Source organism: Ambystoma mexicanum, chromosome 1q (genome assembly GCF_040938575.1).
Source record: "Ambystoma mexicanum isolate Mex_15411 chromosome 1q, UKY_AmexF1_1, whole genome shotgun sequence".
In the NCBI taxonomy this organism is placed as follows: Eukaryota; Metazoa; Chordata; class Amphibia; order Caudata; family Ambystomatidae; genus Ambystoma; species Ambystoma mexicanum.
The window spans coordinates 435,921,880-435,944,239 of record NC_090922.1 but is presented as its reverse complement, the minus strand read 5'-3'; the positions used below and the strand labels follow the sequence as shown (position 1 = coordinate 435,944,239).

Sequence of the window (22,360 nt, the reverse complement as noted above, 5' to 3'; positions counted from 1 at the left end):
GGGAAATGAAAGTGTCCAGGGTTTCCCTATCATGGGGATATTGCTCTCAACCAAGATCTCTAAAGCATGACACAGTCTCGGGTATACACATTGCACAGCCACTTATGTCAAAGCGAGTGCTCCACTCACTGAACCACTTGACCACTCCTTGTCTCAGACTTGAGGATATCGCTCCCCGCTGCATCTTGCTACAAGTCTGCCTCATAGTAGTATAGAGACAGTTTAGCTATTTGTAATGGACCAGTATAATTCCTGGTCCACGGTTTTCCAACCGACTTTCCTCAGCAACAGTGACCCCTCCGTGGCTAGTGACAACGTCAGATGTCCCACAATGCCAGGCCACTTTACACAGTGCAATGCATGACTGTAAAACAAAACCTCATGCTGCTGTCTAGACAGCTGTAAGACAAAGATGCTTGTCTAAACAATGCCATTCTGGTGGGGTTCCAGTAAAATTCTTTCTGGTTTCTAATTTGCCCTAAATAAATTGTGATGCCAGCTTAAACAAGGTCACATCAGCCCAGACGAAAGGCAACACACTGTTTTGCACTACAGCCGAGAGGCGCAGCTGCTATATGCCAAACTAGGCAATCATTATACTGATTTGAAACAGACATCTGGATGAGCACAGCAGTGCCATCCCTCATAGTCCCATTCAGGATTCACTGAGCTGATATTCCAACCAGCCCACAACACTTGGGAGACTTCAACACTTGAGAAAGGCCCGGATGGGTTAAAACACGTGTCGGCTGACCTAATCAAACTACTAATTAAATATTTTGTGACAAAATCTTGAAAAAGAGGTTTAATATTTTTTCATCACAAGATATCCAGGGTCCATTTCCTAGTACATCAAAAATATCTTGCCTATGTTGCCCTAGTAGGACACTATCACGCTGGCAACATTGCAACACTAGGCCTTGAAATAGGGATTTGTGGAGCAGAGCTTGAAAATAGCTCCTGTGTCAGGAATTATTTTCTGACCAGAAGCTACTTTTCATGACTCCAGAGTTAAAACACCACAAATAACATCTATAATAACATGTTTTTTATTTAGAACTTGCTATCAGATGTAATTTCAAGGCAACGGGAGGTTTGGTTGCAATAGAATGAGTCAAATTCAAATTCATCTAATTTTGTTTGGCCAAATATGGCCGCAAATATTTGTGGGCAGTGGGTAATTGTGATATAAATATAGGGGTTATTCAGAAGGGGGTGAATGGGGTCTCCACCGCCATATATGTGCGACCAAATTGAATAAAAGAAGTTTGACGAATTCGAAGAAAAAAAACTTGACCAAGTAGCAAAGAACCTCTTTCAAAATTGATAGTTGAGAAAACAATGGGTACCACATGAAAATAAAAAGGTTAACAGAAAATGACAGCGTGCTTGGGTCACCAATTTACCACTTAGGTCAGCTACACCAACTGCCTCTCTTAACTGGGTAACTGGCTTGCTTTAACTACTACTTGCTCTATATTCAAATAATGGTCCTTGCTCCCATGCATATGAACTCTTTCTTTGATCATTCCTTATTCATGTGTTCCCTTGTCTTTACATGCGCCCAATCTTACTTCTCTTTATGGAAACCCTCCTTCCTAGATTGCCATGAATCACTGTCTGCATTCAAAGTTGTATCAGAGGTACAAAGTTATCAATACATACCATTAAATTAGCATCTGGCAGGGCAAAGCATTTAGTGTGCGCTCACGTTCCTCGCGGTCGCTTTCGGCGCAGGTTGACATCTTTCTTTCTGGCTCCCCTCCACTCCTGCCCTTCCCCATAACACCCAATGGCCTCTTCTCTTCTCAATTAACCCAAACACAGCACATAGATCTTTTTACCATAGCCCAGGTCTCTCAAAACTCTTAGAAGGGCATGCAACATTGCACCTTCCCACTCCGGCAAGCCATGTTGTGCCTGTACTTTGCAGCCTACCTCCCTATATGCTGACAGAGGTGTCTGATGAAGAGCTGAGGATTTTAACGACGTATTCTTGATAGATGGAAAGGCAATGGCAAGGTGGATCAACAAATAATCTTCAGGATGCCAACCAAGGGTCTGGGGGTGCTCCAAATGGAGGGGGTACAGTGACTTTCTTAGAGAGGATCCCAAGAAGAGAGATTTGGTACTGGCAGCTGTTGTCAAGTGGCAGCACATCTTGCATGGGGATAAGAGACGTAATCTTCACCGACCCGAGTCCCCAGTTACAGTAGTAAAGATGGGCATTGCTTTCAATAAGGAAGGATAACCTTCAACTGGGCCTGCAGCATCAGCCCAGCAACTGGTGAAGCTGAGGGTTCTTCATTGGGGTAAAACCTTCCTTTTTGTGAGGTTTTTAATGAAAAAGCTTTTTTTTGGAAAACAAGAGGAAGGTAGCTATTGGGAGGAGCCTGTGTTTTCTGTCTGGTAGGGACACTTTGCTGAATTGGCTACATATGTTGTCTCACTTCACATTGCATTATCTTGTTATTTACTTAGGACGGTCTAGTAGTGGATGTCTTTGGGCCATTACAATGCCGGTTTACTATATTTGTTGTGATTCTGAGTACATTTTCCCATGTTCTCCACTCCCTTGCCTTTGCCTCCCTTCTGGCTTGCATTCCAGTCATTAAATACTAGTCAGGAATTTAATTTGATAAAAATTCTGTCTGTCTTTGAGGTTTGGGGATGGCCGGTGAGTTGTGGTGAAGTGGCTTGGGGGAAATATCTCATGCCTGTTGCTTTTTCTATTGGTGATGTTAGCAAACAGATTTTGGCAAAACAATATGTAAGCAAATGAAGTTGCCTACCCTCTGAACCACCATCTACTCCTTATCCCTTGCATCGCTAGCACCTTACCGAGCAGCAGGGTTCACATACGTGGTTGGGCCCTTAGCTGGCTGGAAGTGGACTGCTCTGCTCTCCTCAATTTAGTCAAAACAGAGTCCCCATCTTGCTTGTGCAGAGTCTGGGCACAGTCTTATTTCAGCGCTTTCAACCCCTTCCTGGCTATTGGACTCAATGTGCTGGTACCAATCTACTAGTTGCTTTCCAGGCTGTCTGCAGACAATTCTGGAACATGGCCCAATTACAGGTGATGGTCTGGACTCAGAGACACTGCCACCAATGCAGGGAATGAGCAATGAGGATAGGCAACAGTGCCAGTTTGGAGACAGGGATTTAACAAGGAGGCAAAACTCTGGGGGTTCTACAGACCTCCATAGGAATACAAGTAACTTGCACATTAGCGCTTCGCACCTGTACTTAGCCCAGCCCTAACAACATTTTGAAGGTAGAAAATGTAATTGGCAAGTATATGCGACCTACATATTTTTAAAAACTGGAAAACATTTTCATCTTGCAAATAGCGAGTTGCTAGCCGTACATTGGAGCATTGGTGTTAGTAGCAGGTCTGCATGGGTCCATTTTGAAATCAAGAAAAAGTAGGCGCTCATTATCTGGAAGGGACCCCTCCTCACAAGCTTGCCTAGTTTCCTGCTCAACGTTCCAGAATACAATAAACAATTTTTAACACTCACCAAACTCTTGGTTCTGGAAAACAAATGTGACTCTTAGTTGTTCATAGCTTTCTGAAGAGAGTGAGCGTTTAGGCTCATGAGGCAGAGAATGCTTCTTCATTTGGGGATTCTCTGTGCTCTTCTCCGGTTGGCAATTAAGGGACTTGAGAGATTCCTCAAGCTCTGCAATCTCTTCATCTGGAAGACGATCGGGCTGCAACAAAATAGTAGGATCATTCATTCAAAATCCTTCTTCCAACATACACTATACACAAAATAATTACACAAGACGAGGGACCTTAACCAACTTGGCTTCCCAATGCGACTTTTACAGGAGGATATAACATGTGTCTGATCTATAAAAAATAACGTTCTATGTGTCCCCAGGAGATCATCAGTTTGGTAAACTTACATCCAAATACGTTACAATGAAGACCAATACCACCTACTTCAAGACTAAACTACGACCCCTGCTTTCAGACCAATACAGATATAAAGATTTGAAAGCAAAACTTACCAGCTTCTTCAAGGCTTATCCATACATCCATCCATCTCCTATAGAATACATTGTGTATTTTGTTTTCATAGTAAAACAGGCCTAATTGTTCAACTCGTAGCCTGTGTTACAGAAATAATGTGCATCCCTTGCTTGAAGTCCTAGACTCTGGCTCTAAGGCCACTTTGGTAGCAGGATGGTGCCAAGAGAATTCACAGATCAACTCAGCAAAATGTTGCTCCCATTTGCAGACTAAACCAAATATTTACCTTAGAATCACTTTCTTTCCTACTTATTCCAGGCCAACCACAAACTAAATATGCTTCTCCTTGGAAACCGCCAAGTAGTAACGTTGAACAACCTGCCTCGCCTAAGTAATGGCCACTAGGAAAATCATTTTAAGGGTGATCGATCTTAATGAACATGAATGCAGGGGTCAAAATGGAGCACCCATAACACTAAATGAAAGTCTGACCCAGGAACAACAAACTGGCATGGGGGAAACTGGTAGTGCAAACACCATGAAAACTGCATAATGGTGAGGATTGTGAAATAAGAGCCTTGAACAGGGATTTTCTTAAAGTTTCAGTGAGTCAGTAGCAAAATTGGTGGTCGGGTGTGCAATTGTGAAGTCCTACACAATAGAGCATATTCTGGCCATAATCGTCAGAAACCCCTGCTATCCCTGAGTTCTGGTAAAGCGGTTCCCTTTAACTGTTTTTGCTTTCGGTTTTGCTTCGTTCAGGAACATCTTAGAAGCAGAAATGTAATGTTGACCTTTATAGGAGTGCAGGATGTTTTAAGGTTCCACAAATGTACATAAGGTTAAAAATAGAGCTTTGTCGAAGTTGAATCACAGGGATATCAGACGCTGGACCAGTTCTTCAAACTCCTTAGTTCTGCCCCCTGTCTTCTCTCCTAGAAAAGGTGTGCTTGCTGGGACCACTGCTACTGCTGCTATTGCTGTTGCAGCCACTTTAAGGAAAGAGAGAAAGTATAACTGCTCTGTTCCGGCGCGGAGCCCTGAGACAAAACCAGTCACTAGCCAGTCAACCGACTGTCCAGAGTGGCTGAACCGTCTGTGATACTGCAATGACCAGGACACCGGGGCAAGGCGATTAGACCGATTCGAGAGGGCTGCCTGATCAAACTTGGAGTATGCAGAGCGGAAATGCATGCTTTCTGCCTGATGATGGCCGTGCAAAGATTCTATCGGACTCCGAGCCCAATGCAGACTTCGCCCTCACCATGCCGAATGGCAGGTAAGCCAGCCAGAGAGCTAGGATATACACCTTCCTTGTTAACAGAGTCATCTGTGACATTGGAGGCGGGGAGGCCACCTAACCCCTGTATCAGCCCAAAGACTGAGGTGGACGGCTATGCAAGCCCCAGTAAAAGCTCCCCGCTTACACCCCTTGTCTCCATCTCAGATCATTTCCGATCACCGTTGGCGACAGATGTATCCATAGAAACGGGAATCCCTCCTGGAGGCGGCCCCCATGAAAGTTGCTCTTCCTGTAGCCTTTGACATAGGGCCCAATGACCTACATGACAAGTACACCCCATGCTATAATGTGGAAAATAAAGACATAGGGCCTCATTACGAGGCTTGCGCTCCCGTAATGAAGGGTGCCGGTACGGGAACGGCACCCTTCATTACGTGATGCACAATTACGAGGTTCCCTTTGCGGGACCCTGTAAGGACGCCTGGTAAAGCCAGGCGTCCTTAGCGGGTCCCGCGAGGAAAAGAGGGAGCTAATAACAGGCCGTTATTTATGGCGCGTTATTGGCTCCCTCCCCATTCCCTTTGAGCCCTATTGGGCCTCAAATGGGAATGGGGATGGGTTCCTGCAAGGAGGAATGACCGGGTCCTCCAATGTCGGAATGACCCGGTAATTCCTCATTGCAGGAACCCGGTATTCGAGCCCGGTTGGGAGGCAGCCATGGCGCTAATAGCACCATGGCTACCTCCATACTCGTAATGAGGCCCATAGACACTGGGAAACATGTCGAAGACAAAGGCTCCGTCTGTGTTAATAATGCTCCAGCCGAAAGTAGTTAACGAGGAGGCCTATCGATCCATATCAGATCGAAGTCGAACAAAACAGGTCAGAGGATTCATTGAGATATGCCGTCCAATGGCAGTGGCTTCTTTTTCCCTCTGCCTTAAAGCCTCCAAACCCAATCCAGCTGACAACACAACGCCGAATTTGGGAAATGTGCCGATGGCCTCCCCATGTAAAAAGCTATAATGCCTCCCGTATACGGAATCGTCCCAACAAACCCTCAAGGGTCGCGTTCTATCCTCCAAAGAAGTAAACCATGACTTTGATTGATAAGCAAAAAACATGACAAAAAAGCATCCAGGAGTAATAGTAAGAGAGCTAACAGACTACGAACTGTTGGAGGGACTAGCGGAAGATGACAGCCAACTCTTGGATTCAGTTCTCTCTCCACAGCAACCTGCTCCCCATGTCGAGGAAGAGAGGTGCACAGAGATAACCCGCCCGGCTCAAAAAAGGATCAGACTATCCTCGAACACCTCTCAGGGGGAACATCACAAGAGTCTCTGGGGAAAAAAGAACCTAACAACTGTAACAAAAGGATTCAAGACATTGGCCCTCATTACAACTCAGGCGTTAAGGTTTAACGCCACCGTTAACTCTTAACGCCTGATTCTGATTTTAACGCCTGCTTTTACCATGGTGGTAAAGTTGGTGCACTTAGCACCAAGGTCGTAATGACCTCCATTGTATCAGCTAAATCCCCATAGCTGAACATTTTGCTAGTCTATTGCCAAACATTTAGCAAGATATTGAGGCCTTAAGAACAATGTTGGAAACATTGGATTCCAAGCAATTTGTGCCTGGAGATATGGAGTGTAAATAACGGAGCCCAAACGATCGCCTATCTGGAGTGTGTGCAGAACTCCCTATTGAGGTGCCTAAGGTGCTCACCCTAAATACAGAAAAAGCAGAACAATGCCAGATGAGATGCACAGAGAAAATAGGGTGATCAGCACCATGTCAGGCTGATAGGATAACTGTTTCTCCAGCTCAATTAGACCGCTCAAGCTCCCTACAAAATCCATCCATTGTGGTGGGTAAAGAAAGCAACAAGGGAAGACCATCATCAGTCAGGTTATCGGACCCCAAACACCTCAGGGCTTGAAAACAAGACTCGTTGACACAGATTTCAATGATTACCATCGCAATGATGCCATCCATGAAATTATATGAATCTATTCATGATACTTTGGCCAACCATACCACATTATTAGCAATGGCGCACTTCAAATGAGTTTTGTTAAGGTGTACATTGCTGCAAAAACATAATGCGATGGGCTTAACAGACCGGTTTCCCCTGAAGATCCCTCCAAAAGCCAAGCACCAATATCCAATGTTGAATCAGAGGGGGTATCGCCATTCCTCACGCTAGCTGAAAAACATGATCGGCTAATCGACAAACTGAAGGCCCAGGACGGACGTCCCAATCCCAGGACTGAACTATCATGGGCCAGGGAAGGGGGCCGCCAGTCGCAAAAGAGTCTGGACACTACATACAAGGCCATCAGTCAAAATACAAAAGCCAAGTCTTTGAATAACGGGAAATATGCAAGAAAGGAACCTGTAACGCTCAACTGATTCTCGCAGAGGCGCCGGTCTTGACTGGGCGACTACCGTATCTTCAAAGATGATGTGTAGCACCTGGTTGGCTCTTTGGGCTGGACCTCTGTGCACTGTATGCCTGACGTGTAGAGTAAGATGTCTGCAGATAGAAAATATGGGGTTAATGAACTGGGGTTATTGGGGTGTCCCTATCTCTTTCCTCTTCTCCTCTCCTGTAGACCCCCAAAGGTTAACGCTCTCACCTTAGGTAAGTGAATGCCGAGCTCTCCATCTGCCTCGGGGCAGGGTGCTGTAACCAGTTTCTTCACTGGATAGGTAGCGCAGGCCTCTTGACTTCAGAGGACTGCTGTCCGTCGTTTACTGCACGAACGGTAAGTTTCGAGTCATTCAAATGTCTTTAAAGTCTTTAGTAATGATGTCTCTTATTTTGCAGGGTTCCGGCGATGGCGGATGACGGGCTGAAGTGAGTTGAAGATGGAGCCCGTGTGATGAATAGAAGCGCCTGGAAGCACGTAAGTAAGCGCTTGTTGCCTGCTTCACTATGCGCTCTAACTGTCTTTTTATTTTGCAGGTACGAGTTCGGAGCGGCTGCAGGGTGCCGGAATACCCACTGGATTAGATGTGGAAAGGAGTAATGGCACGTGAGTATTAAAGTTCCCCAATGTCTTTAAACGCACCTTGTTTTGTCTTTCAGATGCCGGAATGCAGTGTGAAGACCTCCGGAGCGCACGAAAAGTAGGTAAGCCTTTGCCTTTCAGATGCCGGAATGCTAACCTGTTCTTTCTTGTCTTTATAGGTGTTGCTGAAGACTGGATTCAGGATGGTAAGCCTTTGCCTTTCAGATGCCGGAATGCTAACCTGTTCTTTCTTGTCTTTATAGGTGTTGCTGAAGACTGGATTCAGGATGGTAAGCCTTTTTCCTTAGGCCCTGGACCGGATGCAGAAGACACGATGAGCGTTCTGCTGCAGAGGTTGCAGAATAACGCAAAGCAAGATTCATCCACCGGGTGTGGTTTAAATAGCCTCCTGTAGTGCTTAGGTGTCTCCTTCCACAGCCACGCCTAAGTAAGAAAAGAGTTCCTGGTAAGAAAAGAGTTCCTGCCTTCCAGAAGAGTTCCAGTGTTCTGAATCTAGGGAGTGGCTCCAGCCCCACCCAACAGGAAAAGTAGTTCCAAACAGAAGAGGATCAGAGGCTCAACTGGCAGGCAAGTAAGCAGCATGGTCTGCTGAAGGTAAGTCCACCCAAGCATTATGAGCCCGGCGCTTCCAGCGCTGGGACTGGGCATATTTATGAGCCTGGTGCCACTGGCGCCAGAACTGGGTCCAAAAGGTCCCAATTGGGACTGGTTGGCACTCGGAACCTGGGTTATGGATCTGCTTCCAAGGGAGTTGGGAAAACCCTGACCTTTTGGAAGCAGAGATCATGACAGTACCCCCCCTCAAGGCCCCTCCCAAACCGGGCTTCTCTGGGGGTTTTGGCTTGTCAGGAAATGTTCGGTGAAATCTTTTGATTAGGCGAGGAGCGTGGACATATTCAGCAGGTTCCCAGGATCTCTCTTGGGGGCCGTAGCCTTTCCAGTCAATTAGGTAGAATAGTTTAGATTTGGAGATCTTGGAGTCCAGAATGCTTTTGACTTCAAACTCGAGTTCTCCATCCACTAGGATAGGTTTTGGAGATTTGGTTAGTCGGGTTTGAGGTTGCACGGGTTTTAATAGAGAGACGTGGAAGACCGGATGTATCTTCATGTGCGGGGGCAAGTCCAACTTGACCGCTACTGGGTTTACTATGGTAGTGATGGAATAGGGACCAAGGTATCTTGGGTTGAATGTGCGTGGCCCTTTTAGAGATAGATATTTGGTGGATAACCAGACTTGATCCCCTACTTGATAGTGAGGGGCTTCCTTCCGATGTTGATCTGCTCCTTTCTTGTATTGTTCTTTAGCCCTTTGAAGGTGAGAAACAGCTTCCTTAAAGGCTTGGGTGATTGTAGAATGCAGGTAGTCTACTGCTGGTGTTTCAAGATCTTGGAGGGGATCCAACTCCGAGGTTCGAGGGTGACTGCCGTACAAAAGAAAAAACGGGGTTTTCCCAGTTCCCGAATGGACAGAGTTATTGTAGGCATACTCGGCTATCCAAAGGATATCTTTCCAAGTTTTTTCAGTTTGTTGCAGCATGCAGCGTAAATACTGTTCCAGAGTTTGATTGGTCCTCTCGGTTTGTCCGTCGGTCTGAGGGTGGTGACTGGTCGATAGTCTCACATCAATTTGAGCCGACCGACAGCAACTTCGCCAAAAATGAGAAATAAATTGACTACCTCGATCCGAAATTAGAACCGAAGGAAAACCGTGCAGTCGGACGATGTTTTCGAGAAATTCTCGGGCCAGAGTTGCTGCTGTTGGCAAGCCTTTGAGCGGAATGAAATGCGCCATCTTGGAGAATAAGTCCACGATTACTAGAATCGTATTGTATCCGGAGCATGGAGGTAGATCGGTGATGAAGTCCATAGAAAGCGTATGCCAAGGGCGAGGTGGGATGTCAATAGGGCGTAAGAGGCCTGCTGGTCTTTCCTTTTGACTCTTGTTTTGGGCGCATACTCCACAGGACATTATAAAGTCTCTGATATCTTTTTTCCAAGACGGCCACCAGCGCTTGATCTTTTCTGAGGTCTTGGCTATACCGGGATGACCTTCCATTAAAGAGTCGTGATAACAAGAGATTACTTTTTTCTGTAAATCTGTGCTGGGTAGGTATAATCGTTCTTGGAAATACAATAAGTTGTCCTTTACTGCAAAGTCCTTTCCCTGCAGATGCCAATTCTGTATGTCTGCTGGAGTTACAAGTAGCCTGGCTTTATCCTTAACTTCCTCTATGGATTCTGTGGCGATTACACCCAGAATTCTTTGTTCGGGAATGATTGGTACAGGTTTAGGGTTGACCAAGTGTTCTTCCACTCCCATCCGAGAAAGGGCATCGGCTTTACCGTTCTTTGTACCAGGTCGATAGGTAATTATGAAGTCAAACTCGGCAAAGAATAATGCCCAACGGAGTTGTCTAGAGGATTGGGCTTTTGCAGTCTTCAAATATTGCAGGTTTCGGTGATCCGTAATCACAGTAACGGTGTGTCGGGCCCCCAGCAGATAATGCCGCCAAGCCTTAAAGGCAGACTTGATAGCCAGAAGTTCCTTGTCAGTAATCGTGTAATTGATTTCAGGAGGCGAGAATTTGCGGGACCAAAATGCCACGGGATGCAACTGATTGGTTACCGGGTCCTTTTGTGATAGAACTGCCCCCATGGCAAGGCTTGAAGCATCAGTTTCCACGATGTAGGGGAGTTCGGGGCGAGGGTGTTTTAAGATTGGTGCAGAGATAAATTTAGTCTTCAAATCCTGGAAAGCTTGTTCCGCCTCGGTAGACCATTCAAAACGTTTGTTTTTCTTTAACAAGGCAGTGATGGGCTGGACTATTCGAGAGAATTCGGGGATAAACCTGCGGTAAAAGTTAGCGAAGCCTAACATGCTTTGCACACCTTTTACGGAGGATGGTGATGGCCATTTGAGAACTGCATCGACCTTCTTTGAATCCATACGCACTCCGCCAGGTGATAATATGAATCCCAAGAATTCAACTTCAGTCACGTTGAAAACACATTTTTCCAATTTAGCGAAAAGTTTGTGTTGACGCAATCTTTCGAGGACCATTTTTACGTGTTTCCGATGTTCAGATTCCGATGAAGAATAAACGAGGATGTCGTCAATGTAAACAACAACACATACATCTATGAGCTCTCTGAGGACATCGTTCATAAAATATTGAAAGGCGGCTGGGGCATTACAAAGTTCGAAGGGCATGACCTGATATTCAAATAGCCCATACTTGGTGCGGAAGGCCGTCTTCCATTCATCGCCCTCTTTTACTCGTACCAAGTGGTAAGCTCCTCTAAGATCCAGCTTTGTATATATGCATGCTTTTCTGACTTGGTCCAGGAGTTCAGGGATCAAAGGTAACGGATATTTATTCTTAACGGTGATCTGGTTCAGGGAGCGATAATCGATACAAGTTCTAAGGTCTCCTTCCTTTTTTGGAACGAAGAACAAAGCTGAAGAAGCAGGGGACTTGGAAGGACGAATAAACCCATTTGCCAGGTATTGATCCAGGTATTGTCGAAGGTGAAGGTTCTCAGGCTCGGTGAGGGCATAAATTCTACTACAAGGAGGCGTAGATCCAGGTATCAGGTCTATCTGGCAGTCATAAGACCTATGAGGAGGTAGAGAGTTAGCCTGATCCTTCCGGAAAACATCTTGGTATTCTAGGTATTCGGGAGGTAACTGGGGAGTCTCTGAAGAAATTGCGGCCAGTGCAACACCAGGTGGAGGGTGACAAGTAGAGACACATTCTGGAAACTGGACCGTTCTTGCTCGCCAATCGATCAGAGGATTGTGTTTCTCTAACCAAGGTATTCCTAGAATAATCTGAAACTGAGGGGCCTTGATCACATCGAACACGATCTTCTCATGGTGTCCATCTTGACTTACTAGCGTCACCTCTTGAGTGGTATGCGTTACTGGCCCGGAGGCTATCTCCGTACCATCCACCGTAGTAATGACGTCCTTTACAGCCTTGGGACAAAGAGTTAGATTCATCCTCAAAACCATTTCATGATCCACATAATTGCCGATGGCACCGCTGTCGACGTAAGCTTCAATTGCATGTAATCGATCCGGATTATCAGGGCTAATGAGGACCATAGGTATCACGAAATGCGAGGTCACGGAACTGGTTTTCACGCTCGGCAAGAGGACCTCTATTCTTGTCGGGCGAGGTCGTTTCCCTGCTCAGAGTTTGTAACTTTGGTAACTGCAGCTCCTACTGCCTTCTTGGCAGGTTTCACCGGACAGTCTCGAAGAAAGTGCCCTGAGTTTCCGCAATATAGGCATAATTGCAACTGTTTCCTCCTTTCCCGCTCTCTTTGTGTTAGAGGACCTTTCAGACCCCCTATTTGCATGGGTTCCCCGGAGTCTACTCCTTTGGAAGGAGTTGGCGGTTTGGAAAATACTCGAGCATCAAACTTGGAACGATCGGCCTTCCTGTTCTGCAGCCTGTGATCTATTTGAACGACCAAGTCTATATAATCCGAACAGTCTTGTGGGGGATTCACTACTTGGGCTAAAACGTCTTTGAGCTCTCCACGTAGACCTCTATAAAACAGCGTAATCCTTTTGTCCTCAGGCCATTGAGTTTCCACTATTAGTCTATTGAAAGATGCAATATAAGCCAAAAGGTCTTGATTACCCTGTCGCAACGAAAGAAGCTCATTGTCCAAGGCCTGCCCCTGTGAATGTCTTGCGAACAGTTTTTCCATACTAAGCTGAAAGGCTTGAAAATCATGGAGAACCGGATTATCTTGATTAACTAGAGGGATCGACCAGTCTGCCGCATTGCCACTAAGGTACGAAAGTACAAAAGCTACTTTTGCTTGATCAGTTGGAAAGGCTGCTGGCCGGCATAAGAAGTGCAACCGGCACTGATTGATAAATACTGCAAACCTCTTTGGGTCACCAGAAAATCGTTCGGGCGGAGCCAGTGGTACATTCCCAGGTAGGTTGATCTGCACTGGATTCATAGAGGATGTTGAAGGAAGATTTGCCCCTGATGCGGGTAACGGGGTCTGTCCGGCTTGTGACTGTAGCACTTGTCTAGCAAGATTGTCTGTTCTCTCCTTGGAAATAATTAGTTCCCTTCTTAGAGCATTCGTTTCCTGACGAGCTGCATGCACTTCTGCCCTTAGTTCCCCAAGTAACCGGGCTAGGGGGTCAGTATCCGAGGTTTCCATAGCGCCTGGGCGAGAGTTTTGCGGTAGGCTTTGCGTTCTGTAACGCTCACCTGATTCTCGCAGAGGCGCCGGTCTTGACTGGGCGACTACAGTATCTTCAAAGGTGATGTGTAGCACCTGGTTGGCTCTTTGGGCTGGACCTCTGTGCACTGTATGCCTGACGTGTAGAGTAAGATGTCTGCAGATAGAAAATATGGGGTTAATGAACTGGGGTTATTGGGGTGTCCCTATCTCTTTCCTCTTCTCCTCTCCTGTAGACCCCCAAAGGTTAACGCTCTCACCTTAGGTAAGTGAATGCCGAGCTCTCCATCTGCCTCGGGGCAGGGTGCTGTAACCAGTTTCTTCACTGGATAGGTAGCGCAGGCCTCTTGACTTCAGAGGACTGCTGTCCGTCGTTTACTGCACGAACGGTAAGTTTCGAGTCATTCAAATGTCTTTAAAGTCTTTAGTAATGATGTCTCTTGTTTTGCAGGGTTCCGGCGATGGCGGATGACGGGCTGAAGTGAGTTGAAGATGGAGCCCGTGTGATGAATAGAAGCGCCTGGAAGCACGTAAGTAAGCGCTTGTTGCCTGCTTCACTATGCGCTCTAACTGTCTTTTTATTTTGCAGGTACGAGTTCGGAGCGGCTGCAGGGTGCCGGAATACCCACTGGATTAGATGTGGAAAGGAGTAATGGCACGTGAGTATTAAAGTTCCCCAATGTCTTTAAACGCACCTTGTTTTGTCTTTCAGATGCCGGAATGCAGTGTGAAGACCTCCGGAGCGCACGAAGAGTAGGTAAGCCTTTGCCTTTCAGATGCCGGCATGCTAACCTGTTCTTTCTTGTCTTTATAGGTGTTGCTGAAGACTGGATTCAGGATGGTAAGCCTTTTTCCTTAGGCCCTGGACCGGATGCAGAAGACACGATGAGCGTTCTGCTGCAGAGGTTGCAGAATAACGCAAAGCAAGATTCATCCACCGGGTGTGGTTTAAATAGCCTCCTGTAGTGCTTAGGTGTCTCCTTCCACAGCCACGCCTAAGTAAGAAAAGAGTTCCTGGTAAGAAAAGAGTTCCTGCCTTCCAGAAGAGTTCCAGTGTTCTGAATCTAGGGAGTGGCTCCAGCCCCACCCAACAGGAAAAGTAGTTCCAAACAGAAGAGGATCAGAGGCTCAACTGGCAGGCAAGTAAGCAGCATGGTCTGCTGAAGGTAAGTCCACCCAAGCATTATGAGCCCGGCGCTTCCAGCGCTGGGACTGGGCATATTTATGAGCCTGGTGCCACTAGGCGCCAGGACTGGGTCCAAAAGGTCCCAATTGGGACTGGTTGGCACTCGGAACCTGGGTTATGGATCTGCTTCCAAGGGAGTTGGGAAAACCCTGACCTTTTGGAAGCAGAGATCATGACAGAACCTTGATACCTACATTTGATCATGTGACCAAGAATGAGAAATCAAAAGGCAGACAGCCACTCTACATAAAAGGCTATACAAGATGTCTTAGTATAGAAAGTTTGGTAGATGAGGGAGATTACATTATTCTAAATAGACAACGTGGTCAGACTATGCCACTGCATTCCCCAATTAAGGCAAATTAACAAGGAAGATTTCGCCATTGTGGAATTCAGAAGAGAAGATAGATCAGATCTGGTACATCTACATTTAAATTCCATTGTGGTAACAAATCTACTCTGAACAGCAATGACAAGTTTTCTTATGCTGGGGTTTGACCTAACAGACCTCAATCTAGGGATTGAAGAGAAATGCGACCCCACAAATGCCCGGAAAATTACAAAAGGCCCCAGAGCTTTGAAGAACTCACAATCCCTCCTCACTCTAATAGAACCACCAAAATTCTTCAACAGGAAGAAACAGACTGTTGCATACTGGGTAAGGCCACAGCTCTCGCAATGAAAGAAGTACAATCCTCAAATCAGTTGAAAGCGAAGTTAATATTGACCCTCAACTGTGCCCGAGGAAAAGAAGAAACACGGAAATTCCTATACAATACTGATCCTAGCCAGGGTAAGAGGGAAGACGTATCCTGGGATTGGCTACTGTTAGCCCTGGCGTCATAACAAAAACAGTAGCAAAAATCACAACTAGAGAAACAACAAAACAACTTATTTTTATCATGGAACACAAGAGGCTTCACTCATCTGTTGGGAGAGGGGAGATTTTCTGGGATGACCTGAACTTCATATGTCTTCAAGAGACTTGGCTGATCGTGGAGCCCACACTGAATGGATTTACACCATTAATCAATCCAGCAATTAGGGATTAGGCTGGTAGACCATGTGCAGGTCTCCTCACATTGATCAACACGAAAGCCAATTATGAAGTCATCAAACATAGCAACCAGGCCCCTTTCTTCAATTTACCACCCTGAAAAGAAGAAAAGTGTCACTAAACTTCAGAATCCTCACTATAGTCATCTGTCCCTTATCAATATCTATTGGGAGTACTATGGAAGTGGATATAAAAAAAGAAGATGCTGGAACTGATGGCTGAAGAAATTGATGAGACGTACAACTGGGACAACCCATATGTTCTTCTGTGTGGGTATTTTAACACGTCCTATACATTCAAAGAACAAGACATAGTCGGCGGGGGCAGTGATCAAAGTAAGGCCACTACACTTTAAGCAGATTTATGGCAGAACTGAATAGCTGCGACCTGCATGTAATCAATAGTCATTTTGAAGAAAACTCAATCTGTCTCCCAACCTGGAAAAGAGGAACCCAAAAGTCAGTAGTAGATTATATCTTTACCTCAAGAGACCTAATTAAAGATACAATCTCCTTGGAAGTCGTAACCACAACCAAGATTGATCACAACTGGTTAAAACTAATATGGTACAAAGAGTTACTCAGACCCGCATTGAAAGAACCTACGCAAGTCGAAGTAACAAACAGCGGAGGCAGGCTGAGAATTAACAGAAGGGCCGTAGAACTAACGTTTAATACCTTCTAAGCTAAAACTAAAAAGGGCAAAGGTTGTGGCAGCGTGACTAATTGACTATAGACCTATGCTTACTCTTTACCGTGTAAAAAATAAATACTCCTAACTCGGATAAAAGAAATATACATCTGCACACTTATAACCAACCACTGGTGCAGAAACGTAAACAAATGAGACATAATTTTTGGATCTGTAAGAAATCTGAGATGGCTTCTTCGGAACTCGAAATCAAGCAAATTAAAGCGAACTATAAATTATGGCTTAGTATTCACAGAAGCGTCTTATTTCAACAAGATGCTGAATCTATGTTAAAGGCTGTGGCTTAGAAATCGACTACGGAGATATGGTCTTTGATAAGATCAGTAAACCAGCCCCAACTATTTCAACAATCAAATGGGGTGAAAGAGGCAAATTGGATTACCTTTTTTGGATCTTTTTTCAAAGAACTCCCCTCTCTCAAGGATCCATCCTTAAATACAGCAACTTCCTGGCTCCTACCCCATGATCATGACGATTTAATCACCATGATTTAATTACCATGATCAAAAGACTCAGTCCATCTAGAGCCTCAGGACCTGACGGGCTGTCGAATCAGATATTAAAGGAAAATCCAGAGCAGTGGGAAATCCCGCTAGATCTGGTCCTAAAGAACATTCTAGTGTCTAAATCCACGCCCCCCCTTCCTGGAAAATAGCCCATGTGATTCCTGTTTTTCAAAAATGGTTCCAGGTCAGATCCAAAGAACTACTGACCAATTGCCCTATTGGGTGTAATGGGGAAAATGTATGCCATCCTACTTCTAAAAGGATTGATAGAATGGGCTCTTAACAATGGTCTGAATTACAAGTTTCAAACTGGTTTTGTAAAGGGGCTGGGAACCTCTCCCCAGTCACTGCTAATTACATTGCTTAAAAAGATCATGAAAAGCGATAGCAGACTAAACCTGGCATTAGTGGACTTTTCAAAGGCATTCAAAAGCATCAATCGCAATTGTTTGTGGAAAAGGTTAGCTGATAAAGAATTCCCCCCGGACCTGCTGGAACAACTGCAAGCACTCCATACCAACACGACGATAAGAATCTGCCTCAACAATGCCGGGCTACTAAGTGAGAAAACTGAAACAGGAAGAGGCGCTCAAGTAAGGCTGCTCCTTGGCTTCTGCCCTCTACAATTTGTACATTGCGGATCTAGGAGAATTTATGGGACAGATTAGAAGCTTTCCCCCAAAACTCAGCAAATTGAAGATTACTCATCTATTGTATGCAGATGACCTTGTCTTGCTGGACTAAAAAGAAGTAGGCCTCCAAAGACAACTGCACAGATTAAGGGAATAGGCAGCTGAGAACAACTTAGAAATGAATACAGGAAAAACAAAGATCCTCACACCAAAAAAGGGCCCAGAGTTGAGGAATAGAAAATTCAAATGGTATCTCAACCGCTCAGAAATTACAAAAGAACCATCACTTAAATACCTGGAAAATTTGATTTCAAAGAGCAGTACAGAGATCCACACTCCCGAGTCGTTAAGAAAGAAAGCTACCAGCCTCTCTAGCCAAGCACTATTTCTTACACAGAAATACTATATATACTCTCTTGTACCAATAATTGAGTTCTACCAAGCCAAGGTGGTTCACACGCTCACCTATGGCACTAACGTTCCTTTTGACCTGCCAATCAAGATCTGGCCACTATTGAAAGGCCTCTTTTGGTAGAAGACCCTTGGGCTCCCTCCCTCAATCCCAATACAGATTGTTAGGAAAGAACTGGGGTTGGGATCGATGAAGATGGCTACCCAAAGGAAATCCTTGAGTCTCTTTGGGAGGGTAACGAGCGCTTATACCCCACCCATGATTGACGGGATCAAAGCAGAGTTAATAAATGGAGAGAACAAAGCCCTGAGTAAATGGGGGGGCTCAATGCTGCAAACTCCTTACCCAACTGGAGAGCTCAGTTGATGAGCTCCAGTACAACCCATGAAAGGTGAAGAGAAAATTGCGTCAAATGGACTGGCTAGCCACCATAGATGAGGTAAATAAATTAAAATTCCATTAAGACCCAGCATCGGAAAGCAGAAAATATGGTGAGAATCAAGAATACCTAAAGAAATGTCCAGGCCAAAAGATAAGATCAACATTCACGAGGATCCGATTCAATTTGTATGCGACAAAGGAAATCTTAGCAGTAAAAGACAAAGACGGAGATGGCGATAAATCTTGCAGATTCTGTAAGGTAAAGATCTCGACAGAGACCCCTTTTTAAAATCTATTTATCATGTGCCCAGCCTTCACTGTGAAGAGAACGCAATATTTTGGGCATTTATTACAAACATTTCAAACTATGTCAGCAGAGGATTGGTGGAGACTAATGCAGAGAGGAGAGCAAACTTCGGTGATAATTGCAACCGTTAATTTGTGTAAAAATTGTTTGGAGGATCCATTGCAAACCGAAGACCCAAAAAATATAATCGTGTATGATTTATGCGAAAGGAAGGAGAGGATGTTGCCGGATCTGGCTTAGTTAATTTTGCAAACATTTTAATATAAACTAAAAATGCAAATAAATATATAAAAAGTTTTATTTTTTTTAAAGGCAGAAAAGGCTTTCCGGTACCCCTTTACAGTGCCAATCTGCAGGCCTAATCACACCAAAGAAAGCATGAAATCAGTTGGAAGGTCCCTACTTTAAGCCACATGAAGGCAAACATGGACTTAGTGGCCCGTCTCCTAGCAGAAAGGAGAACATTCAGGATGTCACCTGACGATTCCCACTAGTTATACATCAGCCTCAGCAATCAAGCATCAAGGTTCAGGATGCTGAGGTTCAAACGGAGGACCCAGCCCTCCGAGCAGCAGAGCAGGACCACCCTCACCGGAAGACGCCTGGAAGAGCAGATTACACATGCCCAGATGTTCCATGTGGTACCACATACTCTGCGACCCAGTCTGGCGCGATCATAATTAATGTGGACCCGAATAGGCGCAGTCTCCTGACAACGAGAGAGAGAAATAGAGAGTGAGGTAGCATGAGAGAGGGCGTTAGAGCATTTTACTGTTTGCTGCTTTTTAGCCTGGGTGAGTCTCAGTATTCTTACTAGCTTTTTAGTGTATGTGCCTTTTATTCTGAGTATGCAAAGTTCTTTTTAAAACCTTACTTACATTTTGCAAAGAGGAGCCTTGGAAGACCCTACGTCTGCAAGGGCAGGGGTAGCCTTGTACTATATTTTCTTGACTCTGTGCGAGTTACATAGGAAGGGTGTTCAGGACAGGCTGGTGACAGTGCATTTTTTAATATGGTGTGCTACACAGCACATTTACTTTAACCACCAGGTTGCCCCCTTTATTCTACAAGTGCCCAAAATACCTACCTTATTGTTTAAGCTATCTTTTCAAATGCTGGCTTTGTTGGTCTTCTTCACCGCATCTGGAAGCAGCAATATCCATATATGGTCACCCCCTCTCGTGGACTCTGAACACAGAGCACAAAGGGTAGTGTGAGAAACCAGAGGGTGTTTCACCTGCTAGTCCCTGGGGATCTCTCTCAGGTGGCCAGGGCACGGCCATCGCCTTTGGATCCAGACACTGGGGGTGGACCAGTGCGAGAGTATCACTTGGATGAGGGGTCTTCGAGGAGTGGGGGTGAGGCAGCCGATGGTGAGATGCGTTATTCCCCCCTATTTTGTTTATTCAACCAATCCTATGTTTTAGGATTCTCTGAGGTCCCAACCCTGGCCCCCTTTTTACAAAAACACTTGGCAGAGGAAGAGAGTTGCTTAGAGTAACAACATTAACTTTCACACATCGTACTGGAAATGTCCCGGATACACCTGACACCAACTAGCTCTCATCACACGAATAAAAGCCAGAACTTAAGGACACACTCTGAGCAAGGCAGAACACGAGCAGAACTTCTGGGGCGAAGGCAAACCTACTGGAGCAGAGCGATAGACCAAGGGACGAGAGCAGTGGGTCAAAAACCCCAAGAGTTCCCTACTGGAGGTCGTTGCCTCTGACCGGCCGTGAAAGACACGTTGAGAAGGCCATATCCCTCATTAGAAGGCTGCATTGTGTTTCAAGAACGCCAGCGACCCTCCCGGGTGAACGGCAGAGTTGGGGAGGCGAGGTCAAGTCTGTGGTACTAACCTTGACTCGTGATTTGGAAATCGTAAAACCAAGAAAGAAACGCACACAGCCGATGAGTTGGCAAGCGACCCGAGATACCGATCTATGTTAAAGTTTGAAATAGCAACATTATATCGCAAGTGAAGGCTGCACACGTGTGGATGAGACGCAAAGAAAGGCACTCTTGTGAATGAACTTTGAAGTAAGGACAGCTGTGAAATCAGCAATACTAAGTAATGGCTGGTCCGGTGAAAGGAAGTAGCCCACCTGAAAGTCTCAGTGAAAGGTACATTGTTTGAAGCGATAAAGCAAATGAATGGCAAAAGTGAAGTAAGCAAAATTAACTCCTAGAGAAGGGGCGAGTGAAAGTTAAACCGTGAACCTTGAGTCGAAGTGGTCCTGCGATGGTCTGTAAAGAAAGCCACGCACATTCAAAAGTGATCCGATCCCGACACAGGGAGACCTGAAGTGTAATAAGCTTGGAGAAGGATCCCCCTTGCAAGTTTTGTTGTGAGAGGTCTGAGCTGGACAGTGGGGGACCTACTTGAACTTGGTTGTGAAGGTTCTGAGCCCCACAGAGGGGGACCCACGTGATTTTTTTGAAACAGTGTCTGTAAATCAGGAAAAGAGACTTTAACGTGGCAGGCAGGCAGGCCTCAACCCACGTTCTGGAACTGTCTATTGTGTTGAAAGCCAAGCCAGAGGTCTAACGTGGGGAGTAGAGCTGATTCAACCACATTTATTCTTTTGAACACTGATTTTTCCTTTGCATACATTTCTCCTTTATACACTTTTTGTAAAAGAGATAGGGCAGGCATTAGGTTTTGTTAGCATAGGGTATTTTGATTTGACGGACTCCACTAGTTTTTTTTGTTTATCGTTTCATGGTCGAGACTACTCCCATCTTAGTCATAGGGCAAATTAGGAGCTTTTCCAGCCCCAACAACTTCAATAAAGGTTTTGCAAATTGTACCCATTAATTCAGTGTCATACTTGTGATACCATGCCTCCCCTAGAGTAGCCATATGATAGGGAACTGTTTTAGGACTTTGTTGGGGTCTTCCATATGCCCAAATGCACAACCCCTTACAATATCACATATCACAAGAGAAAGTTCTCGAGCTGTCAATTCTTTTGACTGTTGGATATCTAACGATTGGAGTGCTCGGCTAACCCTCACCCCTGATGTTATGTGTACCTGGTGGGGATTTGAAGCCTGTCTTTAGTTAACAGCTAGATTGGATCCTGAGGAAGATGACCGCCCAGAGGGACTTTGAGGATCCACATGGAAACTGTGTTGCTGACTACTGTCCGAATGAAGGCATAGCTCTGGCGCAAACTCCACCTGGGGAATCCTGCCAAGGTGACTACCCTGCTTGAAGTAGCGGGCACAATTGGTCCAAAATCCTCCAAGACTTGCCAGGGCACAACAGAATCGCTTGGAAGTGAGGATCTCTCATCTTGACACAGTGATCCTGTTGTGTTGGAACTGACCTTGCGTTGTGTGCTAGTCTCAAATTGTACAGATTCCTTCAAGGGACTCTCTGTCGCATGCCACTGCTCCTGCTTTTATCCTCTGGACCGGTCTGACTAATGGTGTCGAGACCTTCTTGTCTCATCCTGAGTCACAAGGGACCAATGCTTGGGTCACCAGAGGTCTCCCCAATGCTGCTGCATCTGCTCTGCCCCTTCATTTACACAGGCATCCTGGAAAAGGAAGTACTTTGTTGTGGATCCTTGAACGTTGTCACCACCTGATACAGTGATCAGATCCCAAACCCAGACTCAGAACCTACAGCTACACCTGCAACCTTTGTGCATCTATGGCTGCCATCGCCTGTGCAAGTACT

At 45.5% G+C, this 22,360-nt stretch overlaps 1 protein-coding gene across 2 annotated transcripts in view; it reads right to left on the bottom strand.

The window, feature by feature from the left end:
* Positions 1-22,360, bottom strand: part of TRADD (TNFRSF1A associated via death domain) — a 264,029-nt gene that overhangs the window by 101,686 nt on the left and 139,983 nt on the right. For both annotated transcript variants that reach the window (XM_069639954.1, XM_069639962.1), the window contains exon 5: positions 3,522-3,714. In XM_069639954.1, coding sequence (XP_069496055.1) covers positions 3,522-3,714 — 193 coding nt within the window. The remainder of the gene's footprint in view (positions 1-3,521; positions 3,715-22,360) is intronic.